Genomic DNA, 15,525 nt, shown 5'->3' with positions numbered 1-15,525 from the left:
TTTACTTACTGACCTGTTCGTTCGTTCGTTCGTTCGTTCGTTCGTTCGTTCATTCATTCATTCATTCATTCATTCATTCATCTATCCATCCATGCACGTATGCATACATTCCCCCCACGCAATCGTTCATTCATGAATCCTTGAGTGCAGAGCGCTGGGGCGGGAGGCCGGCGCTGGCAGGTTGCGGGTGCGAGGCCCTCCTCCTCCGGGCGCCCCTCCCGCCCGGCTCCCGCGCCGCCCCACCCCGCCCCCGCCGGGAAAGCGCGCGCTCTCGGGGAGCCGCTGCTCAGCCGCGGGCGGGCGCGGGAGCCGGAGCGGAGCCGGCGGCATCTACCGAGCCGGCCGCTCATGCCCCGCGCGCTGGGCCCGCGGCCTCCGGAGCCCTGCGCTGCGCCCGGCCAGGCGGGGACGAGGCCGGGTGGAACCGCCCGGCGGATGCGGGGATGCGGGGCTGGCGCAGGAACCTCGCGCTCTGCTTGCAGCGGCTGCCGGACGAAGGTAGGACGCGGGCACGGAGGGGCCGGGTGTCCCTGGGGCCGGAGGGTCACCGCGGGACGCGCGTTTTGCTCAGAGCTGGACAGGACCGCGGTGCGCACAGCCGCAGAGGAGCTGGGCCATTAGCAGCCACGTGCCTCCTCCTCCGCGCCGCCCGCGGGGCCCGGACCGCAGGGACCCGGATCCGACCGAGCTAGGCGCCCAACTTTCCTGCGCACTCTGGGCCTGCGGCACTGAGCGCACCCGGCGCCCGCAGCAACCCAAGTTATAAAGAGACCGGCGCTGACGAGGGTCCCTGCCGGGTTTCCCCTGCCGCAGCGCTGCGACGCCGCACCTCCAGGCTGCCCCTCCCCTTACCTGTTGTCTTCACCACCCGCAGGGTAGAGGATGAGGGTGAAGCGGCAGTGGGAGGACTTACGCCGGACTGTCACCGCGGAGCAAAGTTTGGGTTTGGTGCTAATTAAGAATTGCTAGGGCCGCGAGTCTCGGACCAGGTGAAGCAAAAGGCAGCAGCCATCCCCCACACTATAGCTCAAATTTGAGGGCGACACTGGGTGGCACGAACACTGCCTCACACCTGCCCCTGTCTTTAACCTTCACAACCACCTCTCGGGGGCGCTGTGATTCTTTCCACTTTACAGGTGAGACTGGCCTCAGAGAGGTGAAGCCTGCTTCCCAAGGTCACACAGCCCGGAAGTGGGGATAGTTGGGATGTGAACTTCAATCTATGAGACCCAAACGCTTTAGGTGTCTTTTAGCTCCCAAGTTGAAATTTTCAGTCTTCATTTCCTAAGCTTGCTGAGGAAAAGTGGGCCTGTAGAATTGGTCCTGCCCATCTGTTCTGCTTAGACCCCCATAACCTATCAAGCCTGAGTTGGTGCCTGTGATGCTTGCGGGCCTAGCACTTAGAAACTGAACGGCAGATCCAGGCACTTTAGGAACACAGGGGGGAAGTTTCTTGCCTGAGGTGAAGAAGGAGGCACTTAGTAGGGCTGTCAGCTGGGGGTATGAAGTGCTCGCAGGGAGCCAGCAAACCAAGAAGGAATTCTAGCTCAGCCAGGAGCACACCACTCACCTTTAGACAGATATGGGCTTTCTGAAAACAGCTAGGTCTTTTCTGAGGCCTTAGTCCTGACCAGACACATAGCTCAGAGCCAGCTTTGAAGTTGGGAGCTGTAATGTTCTGTGGGGAAAGTGCTGTTCTCTTGTTCAGCCTACTCTATGCACACATGGGTCCTGTGACATATGTACATAGAGCACCCTGTGATGCACAGTACAGGATATGTGTGGAAGCAAGTAGTTGGCATGTACTCCATGAACATGGAGTGTGTATGAGGTCTGTGACACCAGGGAGGGATGGGTTCACAGATGCCTGTGAGACCTTTGCCTGCCTTGGGTGCCTTCTGTTGGACAAAGGCCATTCACTTGGTGACAGGCAGCACTCAGCCTTTCCTGGAAAATCTTAGTTGGGGTTGATCCTTGACTTCAGCGATACAGCAGGGGGGTGCCTGATGCAGCCATCTCGAGACAGGAAATTACTATTTTAAAGAGACAAGATCTCCGGCTTTCTCTGGGCTACAGGAAAATTGGTTCTCATAGGTTTCCCACTGATGCGAGGCTCTGAGATGTGAGGTCCCGCTGGACAAGAGGCTGGGTGGTGGGAGGTAAGCTAAGCTGAGGACAGAAGAGATACAGAGACAGGGCCCCTGGCTTCTATCAAAGAGGAGCTTTACCCAGACAAAGGGATGTTTTGAACAAGACTGACTCCTCTGGGTGCCTTGCTGGGTAATGTAAGGCCTCTGGGACTAGACTCAAGTCTGTCTAACACTCTGTCCTAGTTTGCTTACCTATTGCTGTGATAAACGTCATAACCAAAAGCAACTGGGGGGGGGGTTATTTTGCTTCTCGGGTTACAGTCTATTATAGTGGGAAACCAGGGCAGTAACCCAGGGCAGGAATCTGGAGACAGGAACTGGTAGAGACCTTGAAGGAAGTGCTGCTTCTTGTCTTGCTCCTTGGCTCATGCTTAGTTGCCCTTTTAAAATATAGTCTAGGCTTGCATGCTCTGTGACGTTACTGCTCACAGTGGGCTGGGCCCTCCAACGTTAGCAATCAATAAAATCCTCACAGCTATGCCCATGGAGGCAATTTCTTCATGGAGGTTCTGTCTTCCAGGTGACTCCTGCCTTGTGTCAGATTGACAGCTGAAGCTATTGTAGTCAGCCATGAGACCTAGGTCATGCTAATCTCCCACCCCTTTCCTTTTTCAGTGTTAAGCATTGAACAGGGACTCTCATGCATGCTAGGTCAGCTCTCCAGCCTGTTTTGCAGCTTTACTTTGTCCTTCACCCTGCAGGTGTCATGAAGGGTTCCCTACTGTCCTATCCTAGTGTAGGGACAGTACACAATAGGAGGGCTTCCTTCCTGATAGTTACAGCTGAGTTGACCTTAGATTTGGGGAAGCAATCTAGTACTGATTGGTGGAGTTTGTGCTGAGTGGCCTCTGTGAGGGTCTTCATTGCTATGACCCGGGGGACAGCACAGGGCACTGTCTATTGTATGGCTAATTGGTCACTGCCTGGCCTTGCACTCTGAGGTTGACTTCAAGCAACAGCACCACTCAGGACCATTTTTAGGGCCTGGAGTCGTGACCAGGTTCTTGGAAGGGGGAAACACATGGCCATGCAATTGTGGGGAGAGTTCTGTGATACTTGCTTCCAGAAGCTCACTGTGTGTGTGTGTGTGTGTGTGTGTGTGTGTGTGTGTGTGTGTGTGTTTGAGAGAGAGAGATGCTCTAGTGAACCTTCACCTCAAACTTTATGTTCCTACAGACAGTGACACATTCTCTTCTATTCATTGCAACAAATGCTTCATGAAAGATTCCTCCCATACACACACATGCACACGCCAACCAGTGACTGTGTGTTAGAAACACCAAAGCTGATCTTTAGCGGAAGTTACTTCAGTCTGACAGACATCCATGCACACGCCAACCAGTGACTGTGTGTTAGAAACACCAAAGCTGATCTTTAGCGGAAGTTACTTCAGTCTGACAGACATCCAAGGTACCCAGTGCTTGGAGGACGGTACTGAGAGATGAGAAGAGACCCTGTGCACCTCAACTGAGATGGTCAGCTGTCTGCAGCAGCATCTTCTGTGGTTGGCCTGATTTGGGTTGCTCCTTTGTTGATCCTTCCTACTCTCTGACAGCCTCTCATAGTGTTAATCAGAGGTTATCAGAAGATGCCCATCCTTCTCCACAGAGATGGGGAATGAAGCAGCAGCAGCCAGTATGTCTAGGGCTCTGTTCTGTGTGGAGGGTCCCACTGTGAACAAAGACCTGCCGGGGGGAGGGACAGATAAAGCAGTGTACAAGTCAACGAGGAGGGACAGCTTCAGAGTGGGGGAGATGTACTGCGAAGTCCCAGTAGGAGAGATTTCTTCAGGCAAAGTGCAGGTGGTCCCAAAAGGTGACTTCAATTGCCTGAAGAATAAGAAGGCTCAGCCAGGCGCAGAGCAGAGGAGCAGTGGTTTGGGGCAGAAGCAGCCAGTGCACTAGAGAGGATGGCTGTTCAGGGGTCATACATGTTGGGCCATGTGATTGGGCAGCAAGGAAGGAGGCAGGAGGAAAAATGATGAGCTGAAAGACTGAAGGAGTCCAGATCTTGAGATACAAGATGTACAGCCCCAGTGGCAGGGACTTTGGTGAGAACCTTGGGAGAACTTAACCCAAGCCTGGGCTGGCCCCACAGATAAGCAGGATCCCGAGTAGTGTGAATAGCAGCTGGGCAAGACATCCCAAACAGAGGTTTGACCCAGTATGGGGCAGATGCAGGAGGAAAGCTGTGGGAGCCGAAGCTTCTACAATAGGCCCGAGGAGGCTCCGGGAGCTGTCCAGGGTGCTGACAGGCGCGTGCCAAGTGTCTGGAATTACAGGCTGTTAGGATGGCATGCAAGTGCTTGTGCACGCACACGCCTGTGTCCTGTGGTACCCAGCGAGCTGATGTGTCCCTGTGTCGGTTACCTAGGAGACAACGGGAAAGATGATAGGATGGAATGTGATTGGCTACTCACTTCTGCTGCTCATCTCTCTGTCAGACCCGCAGGCAGGGGTTACAAATGGTCCTTGTGGGCATGCCAAATGCCGGAGAGAGCCTTGGATGCTCACAGCCCCAGGCCCTCTGCATGAGCGCGGCTGCCAGTGCGTGCCATGCACGCAGCTTGAACAAAGCGGCATCTGGAGCTGATGAACGTCCTGCTGTGAAACATCTGCTCAGGGCTTTAAATCAGGTAGTGGGGACCCGATAAATTTAAGAAGAACTAGCCAGACTCGGGAAGGAATCTTTTGTTTGGTTTTAATAACTGAATGTCAACACCCAAGCTGATTTTAAATGCCTCCTTGGGCCTCCAAAAATGCAAATAAGGCTTTGAACGGCGGAAGTTATTTCCCATGACGAGGCGGGTGATGTCAGTGAATGGCTGCCCCGCCCCCACCTGGCCCGCTGGGTGATGTGAAGCTGTGATTGGGCTTTGCCTTCCCTCCCCGTCTTTAGAACATTTCCTTTTCTTGTACATTTGAGTGAAGAGATCTACATTCTCCTTGGAAAGGTGTCAGGGGAACAAAGCTACGGGCCACCTTTCCATAGAAATTGAGGGGTGGAAGTGGGCAATCATTTAAACAACAAATAAACAAAGGGAAAAAAAACAGAAATTGTCTCTAAGGCAATTAAGTTTAGCCCTCTCCATCCTTTCTCCCATGCACTCTTCAGAGTGTCAGGAGATAAGACCAGTGAGGAAGGAATCAAAGTTCCCCCTGCTCCTGGCTCCTGTGTCTTTAGCTGAAGTTTTAACATGCCCTGAACAATACTTCTCAGCCTCTTCCTTATTTTTAGAGAGGACAATAACAAAAAAAAAATCCTACCCTAAAGCCTTCCTGTTAGTGACTGTCTTTGATCCTAGCACTTGAGGCCAGACTAGTCTACATCTTGACCTGGCTCCCGACCAGCCATAGTTATATAGCACAACGAGACCTTCAGTCCTCTGCCTTGTCCTCAGCTTCCCCACCATCTCTCAGCAGATCCATTTAAACTATATAAACATCACCCCTGGTGCCCCAGGACTCAAAGTCAAGACAAGAGGAGCTAAAGGGAGTCTAAGGCTTCTTCACTCTTTGTCACTTCCATTGGACCAGATTGACCTTCCATTGTTCTCTGGTCACTTCCTTGACCTATGCCTGACAACACATAAGAGGGAAGGCGGGGGAGCTGTCTGCAGCGGGCACCTGTTGTGAGCCAGAGTCTGGGCTTCCTTTCTCACATTCTTCCTGTGAGGATGCCCACAAGAGTTCAGTGAAGCTTGGGGAGGAGAGATCACCTGGTCTGAGGCAGAGGTTGCCAGGGCATCGCTGCTAAACCGAAGACTCTTTTCCCAGCCAGCCGGTGTGCAACACCTGCCCACCCAGTCTTGCTCCCACTTAAACCTCTATTGCAGACTACCACATGGGTACCAGTACCAACAATTGTTCCTAAGCTGTGTGACTATGCTTGAGGACTTTGCCTCTGAGCCTCACTTGTCTTGTCTGTGAAATGGGGGCATGAACAGTATCCAGGTGGAGAAGTTGGGAGAAGCTAAAGAGATGAAGGTGGGAGAGGGGCGGGGTCCTTGTGAGATAGTAGAAGAGAAATGAAGTCAGAGCCTAGTTAGGGAGAGCCAACTAGGACCAAATGTCCTTCTGTGCACCAGGGCCAACCTTGGGGGTCAGAGGCCAATATTGTATGCTTCTATATTGGAACAGGATAAAAATCACGTCCTATCATCTTTACAACTTGAAATTATTTAAAAAAAACTGTATGTGGGTATACATGAATGCTGGTGCCCATGGAAGGCACCCCGGAAGCCCCTGAAGCTGAAGTTCCAGGCAATTAGTTGTAAGCCGCCTGATACAGTTTGCAGGAATCAAACTCAGGACCTCTGAAAGAGCAGCCAGAGCTCCATCGTTGAGCCATCTCTTCAGCACCATATACTTTAAAAAGCAAAGCAAAACAAAACAAAACAATTAAAATAATCTCAGACAGAAACCCCTTTAATTAAAAAAAAAGATAAAATATTTGAAAGAAGTTATAAAAAGTTTTTAATGCCTTGGGCCAGACAGCACCTATGGTTACTTGCTGAGCCCCTGTTTCCTTCCTGGGAAAAATAAGATAACTCTCCCTAGGGAAGTGACTTGTGGACGAAATGAAATCAAGCAAAAGAGGAAATACTAGCCATTAGGGAAAGCAAGTCTCTCACTCTTTAAAGACTAGTAGCGCATGAGGGGATGCTGAACATCACTGTTGCTGGGGGATGGCACGTGGACATAATCCCGCACTACTGTACCTCTGCCAGAATGTCACCCTGAGACCGGCAACAGAGAATGCGGCTACCTGACTGGGGTGGGAGAGCAAGAGCGGCCACTTTGGAAGTCAGTCTGTTCACCTCTTAGAGAAGAGCCCATACCCTGACCTGAATGTGGGGGGGAGGGGGAGGAGCTGTCCAGTAACACTGGAACTGGACAGGGTGAGAGAAGGCACCTCAACATCAATGGCTCCCAAGTGTGCTGCGGGTCATGCTCTGCGCTCTTTCCAGGTTAACTATCAGTTTTCGTGGCAGCCCTGTGAAGGAAGTACTTGTTTTGGCTTTTTTTTTTTTTTTTTTTTTCTTGGCAGCGCTGGGATGGAAGCCAGGGCTTTGCACATAGCAGGCAAATGCACTACCGCTCAGGCATCCGTTTAATGTGTAGCCCAGTCTGGTCTTGAACTCTCAATTCTCCTGCCTCAGTCTCTAAAGTGCTGAGATTTCAATCAGGCAGCAGCATGCCTGACTGAGGTAGACACTATTTTTAATCCTATTTTTCAGACGAGGAAACTGAGGCAGAAAGGCTGAGTGGCTTTCAAGGGTACAGACAGTGAGGAGCAGGTCTGGGCCTGAACCCAGGCTGCAGGCCCAGGGTTTGTTTTGCACCACACCATCTTCCCTGGGTGTCCACATCCTGCCCTTGAGAGCCTTTCTTGATTGGGGATTGGTTCCTCTCCTCCGGGACTATGGCCTGTAGAGCTTGATCCCAGGACAGTGAGTCCTACCTCTGTCTGGACACTGTAAACAGAGGGTGACTCACCAGGCCAGAAGAGCAGAAATGGCGAAGGCTGGCTAGAAGGCAGGGCTTGTTTGACTCTCTGTGGCTTGAGATATCAGTTGTTAACTTTTAAATGGCAGGAGAGGTTTCACCCAGCTTCAAAGATATGGCAGCCCTGAACTTCCACTCCTGCTGTCCTCTGGAGTCATGTTGCCATACTCTACCCCCAGCCCAATCAGCTATCTCTCATAGGCTCAGCCTATAGCACGCCAGAGGAATTTGGACTTCATTCTTTCTCAGATACTTGGGGTTTCAGGCAGGAGGGTGGCATCTCCTGGAAGCTTCCACCGGCTGCAAGAGGGCGGAGTTAATCAGACTTAGGGGAATACTAAAAGGACCACATTGAGAGCGGGGCTTGCAGGGTTTTATTTTATCTTTCTGCTCCTCATTACAGTTCCGACAGACTACCAGTTTGTTATCAGTTAGGGAAACAGAAACTCCAAAGCAAACAGGAAAAATGGAATCAAAAACAGTAAAAAGGTGAGTATGGTAAAAGAAACCACCCACTAGGTTCAGGCAGAGTCCGGGGCCAGGAAGAAGAAGCATTCATGGCACATGGTACTGGTAGAGGATATCCTGAGTGTAAAAAGATCCCTCCAGTCAGTGAAAAGAGACAAGAAATCTAGACGGGGGCAACATCTGAGTAGGGAGGGCGAGATGAAAGATGGTCGCCGCACTGTGTTTGGTAATTGTTATGGTAGCGTTGGTGACACTCGTAGTGACAATAGCTCAGTATCAAATTTTTTCTTCCTTCCTTTCTTTCCTTCTTCCCTCCTCTCTTTCTTCTTTCATCTGTGTATGCATGCATGTGTGCATGTTTGTAACCCCAGCTGTCTTGGAATTCACTCTGGAGACCAGGCTGACCTACAACTCAGAGATCTACCTGTCTCTGCCTCCCAAGTGCTTGGGTTAAAGGCATGTGGCACCGCCGCTTGGCCACAATATCATTTTTCTTAAAGATTTATTTTTCAAAAGACTTTATTTATGCGTGTGGGTGTTCTACCTGCAGGTATGTTTGTGCACCATGTGCATGCAGTGCCCTCGCAGACCAGAAGAGGGCATCAGATCGCCTGAACTGGAGTTAACAGTCATGAACTGCCATGTGAACAAGGGAACTGAACTTGGGTCCTCTGCCAGAACAGCAGTGTTCTTAGCTACTGAGCCAGCTCCAGCCCCATAATATCAAGTTTAACGTTTTTATTTATTACTGTGTGTATGAAAGTACACCTTTCCAAAGCTTAGGTATGAAGGTCAGAGGACAACTTTGAAGAGTTAGTTCTTGTCTTTTGCATTTACATGGGTTCTGGGAGAAGGACGTGGGTCATCTGGCTTTCACTGTTGCTTGGTAAGGGTCTTCACACACTGGACCATCTTAGTAGCCCCAGCACATTGGTTTTAAGAGGCGATGTAAACACGGGTGGTGGCGGCGGTGGTGGTGGTGGTGGCACATACCTTTGATCTCAGCACTCAGGAGACAGAGGCAGGTAGATCTCTCATTTCAAGGGCAGTCTGGTCTACGTAGTGAGTTCTAGGACAGCCAGGGCTACACAGGGAAACGAAGAAGAGATGCAAAAGTCCATAGCACCCAGTGTTGGTGAGAGCCTGGGGGAAGCAGGCATTGACTTTACAGTCAGCAGAACCATGTTGGAGGGGATTGGACAGTTACCTGCTAATCTAGAGATGCTAGCATCCATTGATCCTCCCTCCCTTCTCTGAGTATTCTAGAGACCTATCTAGCACGGGGGTGGGGGTGGGGGGTGGGATGAGGTCAGTTTCAATGTGTCCTAGATACTTGCCCAGCTGCTTTAATAAAATACTCTGCCCCAAACCATTTCCTCACCTCTGCTATGCTGGGGAAACACGGTTAGCCATTTCTAACATGTCCTTTCAGAAATACCTTTACCTCAGTGAGCCACTGCTAGTACTGTCTTTCCCCCTTTCCCACCAGGGCTGCCATGCCAGCCCATGCTTCTGCACCCTGCTGTGAAATCTACTGAGCACAGAGACTGGCTAAAACATGAGTGTGCACCTTTGGGGCATGTCTTTATTCCCAGCATTGAGAGAGGGATGGATCTCTGTGAGTTCAAGGCCAGCCTCCTCTACATAGAGAGTTCCAGGACAACCAGGGTTACATAGAGAGACCCTGTCTCAAAACAAATAAACAAAACCTACAGTTGAGTGAGTTCATCTTTGAGGCTGGCACAGGGAGGCCCACTATACCCTACCCCAGCTTAAACAACAGAACCACCAGCACCCACTGCTGCACGGCTCTCTAAATGCTTTTCAACCTTGCCCTGCGCCCCACTATAACATTTTTTATTTTAAAATTGTCTTCATACGCTGTATTTTGATCATATTCCTTCCCTTCCACCAGCTCCTCCTAGATCCATCCCGCCTCCCTACCCACCCAAACAACCAAAGAGCAAAATAATGAAAATCAAAACAAACTAAAAAAAAAAAATCAAATAAGGCAAAAACAAAACACAACAACTCGTAAAGAGCACAAGAAGAGCATGGAGCCTGTTCTGTGTTGGCCAACTGTCCTGGGCGTGGGGCCTGCCCTGGAGAATAGCTATACACCCAGTGATGCTCCATTAGGCTGTCCTGCCTCCTAAGAGTGACTTATTTAGTAGGAAGAGGACTCTTCTGCTGTTCAGAGTCCCTGGTTAGCAAGGGCTTTGGATTCCCTTTCACTGTTGCTCAGCAGGATGGAGAGAGACCTCAGCCCTGGGGGTTGTGGGGGCGGGGTAGGCAATGGATGGGCGTGTGGAAAACTCCAGGCCTTTCTGCTGGGATTCCTCCCAGCCCTGAGAGCCGGGGAATCCCAGCAGGCAGAGAGCCATCCAAACAGCCACCCTTCAGCCAAATGAGCAACTGCTCTCCCCTTCCTGTCCGGGGAGGTAATTTATTTCAGGATGAGAAATGAATTCTCCCATGATGCCTCCCTGCCGGAGACCCTGCAGCCTGAGATTTACAGCCTGCCTTCGGTGCAGAGGGCTGGACACCAGTTTGATATCAGGGGTACAGAGTAGCTGCTTGGGATTGGTGATGTCTTGGATGGCAGGTGGCAGGGGCAGCAGTATTTCACTGTGAGGCTGGGCCAGGCTGAGGCTGCCTTCCTCCGGTGATGCAAAGAGGCCCAGGGAGAGCATGCCTGAGGCCAGCACATAGGACTCACCCTCAGAAACCACTTGGTTTGACTGTCTTAAGGTTCTAGGTGGGGAAGCTGGGTACTGGGTAGAGGTGCACCGGCCAGGGATTCTGAGTGGATTCTTCAGTTGTTTTGTTTCTTCCAAGTAGAAACCAGCTAAACCACAGACCTCACTCAGAATAACTGGGTTTTGGTTTTTGGTGTTTTGAGACAGGTGACAGACACTACGTGGCATTGGCTGACCCGGAACTTGTTATGGAATTCCAGGCTGACCTTGAACTCACAGAGAACTACCTGCTTCTCCTTTCCAAGAGGTGGAGTAAAGGCTTGGGTTACCATGCATAGCCAACTTTGGATCAAAAGCCAGCGATTTCCTGGCACCATAACAGTGACTAAGAGCTTGGTGAAGCCTGCCTGCAGGACCATGCAGGCTCAGCTAGTCGTCTACTAGGGGTTGGTGGGGAGACACCCGTGACAGCCTCCCGAGGAAGAAGGTAGAAAAGAATACCAAAGGCTTCCACTGGTATTTGAATTTTTTTCTGTTTCTGTGTGTTATGTGTGATATGTTATTAATAAATGACGGATTACATGTGCCTGGGACTATGGTGACATACATATTGTTTACAGGTGAGGGTTTAAAGCCTAAAGGGTTGGGGGACCATATCTTCCTACCTGTAGGGAAGGTCTCAAGCTGGGTGCTTTGAAGGTGGAAGATGGGGCTGGTCAGGGACAGCTCAGCAGGGAGGTGTATGCACTGCTCTTGCAGAGGACTTGGGTTGGTTTCCCAGCATCAATGTCATTGTCAAGTCCAAAAGAAGTGGGACAAGTAGCTAACTGGGGTGTCTACTAAGGTACCAAAATCTCAGGTCTTCTCACCCCTCCTCCTGCCCTAAAACTTCCCCAGCTCATGGGCTTCCCTTCCCCAGCTTCTCATTCTTCTATAACCTGCCATTTTATCTCTTGGTCCTCCCTTTTGTCTTCCTCTCTAGCCCACCCCTCTCCCTTGGTCTCCTCCACCTGAATTATCTTCCTTGGTCGTGCTTCATGGACAAGTCCCATTATCTGACCATGTTGGATGTGCTGCTGTCTCACTGCTCTGGACTCTTCCAGACTCCTCTGGCATTATTCTCCCTCACATCTACAATAAAAACCTTTCCCTCAACCAGACCTAGGAGCAGTCATATCTCCAGTTTATACATCTGATGCCAAAACCCTCCATTTATACATCCATGTGGCTCACCACTCCAATGCTAGGGGATCCTCTCCCTTCTGGGCTCTGAGGGCCTCTGCACACATGCGCATAGACTCATACATACACAGATAATTTTTAAAGTGTTAAAAAAAGGGTCATTTAGCTAGAGAGTCCATGACTAAATCCTATTGGCATCATAAGAAAGGGAACACACACACACACACACACACACACACACACACACACACACACACACACACACACACCACATGATATTCCCTATAGCCTTGGGATTTTGCAGGAAAGTCTCCTAAGACTTTACACCCAGATGAATCTCTTTCCTTCATAAAGTCAGCAGCCTTAGGGATTTTTTTTTATCATAGTCAAAAAACAAACTAAGACCTCATTTTACAGCTGAGGAGTGGGAGACTGAAAAGAGGAAAGAGGTTTGCCTGATTCTGTCCTGCTGACCATGGGCATGGCTCTTCCTGGTGAGGAAGGAAACATCACCTTGTAAGGTATTTGCTGGGCATTTAAACCCTTTGAAATAATGAGCAAAAAAGTTAGTTTAAACAAGAGATTCCCACCCAACACATAGGTGCACAATTCTCTGACCTTTGGCTAACATTAAAACAAACAAAAAACAAACCAGCCTTTCGTCATAGTGCCTTTCCGATTCCGGATGTAACTGTTGTTACTGGAGACCATCTTGATAATAAAGACCCAGCGTTCCGAGGCACTCTGTTTGCTCTGTCTCACCACATGCTAGAGAGTCCATGACTAAATCCTAGTGGCTTTATAAGAAAGGGATCTCTCTCTCTCTCTCTCTCTCTCTCTCTCTCTCTCTCTCTCTCTCTCTCTCTCTCCACACGCTACGTCTTACCTTTGCTGTGCCTTCACAGGCTTCCCAACGTCAGCACGTTCCTGGGTCATTAAAAGCCTTTCTTGCTGTCCTGTGACCCATCAGGTGAGCATACCAGGCTTGCTTTATTCATAAGCTCCCCTACAGTTGGGCACTAAGGTTAATTCCAGCCTTGCTTATAAAAGCCGTGAGAATTGCAGTCGGCCTGGCAATGGCTCCTCGAAGCTCTCCCCTATGCTATTTCTGGTATTTATCATTTTTAATGGCCACATAGTGACCAGGAGCGCCCGCTGTACTTATTTCTAAACCATTCCTCCCTCTTGTCCCATGTGGCCTTCCCTTCCCCTGTAGGAATGGACTCCCCCACCCACCCACCTTTGAGTGATCTCTGGCAGGGAGGGAAGGATGCATCTCTGTCACCAGGACTCAGGACATTGTTGGTGCCTGCCCTTGGACTAAAGGTGCCGTCTCCCTTCCCATCCTCCACCCACCCACTGCTCAGCTAGCCTGGCCTCAGTGCAGGACAAGCAAGTCTCTGTCCTTGTGAAGCAAGGCAGGTGGGCATGGGAGTTTGGGGGGTTTCGTGGACAATGAATGTATGTTCAAAGAGGGTGAAGGGCTACTCAAAGACAGGGAAGATGGTCTGTCAGACAGGGTGATGTTTGAGCTGACACTAGCCCGGGGAAGACTTGGAAGAGAAGGGTTTCCAATGGTAAGAACCCATGGAGGAATGTGGCCACCATAGGCTTTAGGGAGCTAGAAAGTGGGCTAGGAAACTGGTGAGGCCCCCAGGCCAAAGGCAGTGCTAGGTTCCATGATGCACTGGGTGGGCTCTGCAGGGTTCTAACAGGCTACCATGTGACGTTGCCTGCCACCTACCCCCACCCCCACCTGTTGCTCCTTTGCTGCATTTCTTCAAAAGGAATATCAGTTCGATCCTCCGAGGGAAGCACTGAGGGTAGGGTAGCGGGGTGAGCTAAGGTGACAGTGAGGTTGGCATGTCATTGGTACCTGAGAGCAGCTGTCTTAACTGCCTATGAAGGAAGCCTGGGCTGAGGTCCTGCCCTGGGCTCCACAAGCTACTCTGTGCTCCTTTAAGTGCACAGAGCTGTAACTCAAAGGGCCTCCTCTGACAGGTGCCTTCTGGCAGGCTGGTTGTTACATTTTTAGTCCTTTCCCCTGCTTCCTCACCTCCAGGGTACCGACAGGAGAGCTGTCTTTCCTACCATAGCCACAGTGGTGATCAACGCCTATCAGAGTTCACAGGTGCCCACTCCAGGACATTCAATCAGACATCTTGAAAAATATTCTTTCGCCTCCAAACCCTGCCTCAGTCCCTGCCCATAGGTACCCTGGAGGGAGGTGGAAGGTGGCCCCCTTGGGGACAATCAAAAGCAATTGCCGTGGATCCCCACACTTAATTTAATGAAAAGGCCCTACAGGGAGGCAGAGGCAGCCAGGCAGGGCCTGTGGGCTGAGGGTAGGCTTGATTCCACCGATATTTATGGTGCTTCATAAAAGATCCAGTTTGGCTGATCTGGGACATGGCCAGCCCCAGCTCCTGGCTCAAGGCCTGCAGCCTGGAAGGCAGGTGGTCTGTACTCATGAGGGCTCCAAGCGCTGTGTGCCTGTGCCCCAGTGGCCACCCCTCTCTGAGCTCTGCAGTTTTTGCTTCCTCCCATAGCCCAGTGTTTGGGGCTGGCAGGTATTTTCAAGCATTTCATAGCCATGAGTCTGCTTGCCAGAGCCTGCATTTTTCTCCCAAGGTGCTGTTCCATTTCACAAAGGAGGAAACTGAGGCTACAAGAAGTTCAACATCCAGCAAGCCTGGGGCCAAGGGCCCCTCAAAGGTGGGAGGAGCCTCCATAGTGGGCTAGAAGGCTACCTGGGATTTGAGGGGGTCCTGATTCTTCCACAGCCTTGGCATTGCTCTACCAGGTTTGATTTTTTTTTTCTCAACAGAGAAATGGCCAGGACAGCTAAGGAACTAGTGTGGGCCCACAGCAACTAGAACTAGAGGTGGTGCTGGGGTCAGCCTTGCCTCTGACATACTACACAGGGCTTTCGGCCTCTCTTACCTGGGGCTTACCTCTTCCACTCATCTGCTGTGTGTCTCCAGGCAAGTGAGCTGCTTTCTCTGAGCCTCTGTATCGAGGGTGATAGTGCATGGCTTTCTCAGAGCTGTTACATGAACACATGGATCAGGTGTTGGCCAGCAGCTTTTACTTCAGAGATTCTCATTCCAGGGCTGTGCACACCATAGGGCTGTGCATTCCTCTCAAAGGCTGCCCCCTCGTCCCTCAGTTGCCAACTCTGCTGTTGCAGCCTGCATAGCTCCCGGGGCAGAGGAGGGAGGGAACTCAGTGTGGGCTGTGGTGCAGATGGCAGACAGCTAATTTATTTACCTCTTCCTAATAAATATGCACAACACATAAATAAAATATCCCACTTGTCCCCTTCTACCCCCACCCAGGCAGGCAGCAACAGCCGGTGGCACAGCACAGAAGCCGCCTCTGCTGATAGAGAATGGCCCGCAGCCCGGGTGAGCCTGCTGTAGCCTTCTCCCTGACTCAGACTCCACCCCATCCCTGGCTCAGCTGAGTGTCAGCGGGGCCTTCTGCTTCCCCTGGAGGCAGGCAGGACCTGACCAGACT

The 15,525-nt window shown here is 51.0% G+C and overlaps 1 protein-coding gene and 1 pseudogene across 1 annotated transcript in view; both read left to right on the top strand.

The window, feature by feature from the left end:
- The first annotated feature begins 251 nt into the window (after positions 1-251).
- Grip2 (glutamate receptor interacting protein 2) overlaps positions 252-15,525 on the top strand; it is an 85,085-nt gene continuing 69,811 nt past the window's right edge. The window contains exon 1 of the mRNA XM_039106989.2: positions 252-498. Within this exon, the coding sequence (XP_038962917.1) occupies positions 444-498 (55 nt within the window). The 5' untranslated portion in view covers positions 252-443. The remainder of the gene's footprint in view (positions 499-15,525) is intronic.
- The window catches only part of LOC134486817 (glyceraldehyde-3-phosphate dehydrogenase-like), a 31,876-nt pseudogene continuing 16,886 nt past the window's right edge, over positions 536-15,525 (top strand).

Source organism: Rattus norvegicus, chromosome 4, assembly GCF_036323735.1.
Source record: "Rattus norvegicus strain BN/NHsdMcwi chromosome 4, GRCr8, whole genome shotgun sequence".
Lineage (NCBI taxonomy): Eukaryota > Metazoa > Chordata > Mammalia > Rodentia > Muridae > Rattus > Rattus norvegicus.
The sequence above is the reverse complement of the archived record's forward strand: the minus strand, read 5'-3'. Positions and strand labels throughout refer to the sequence as shown.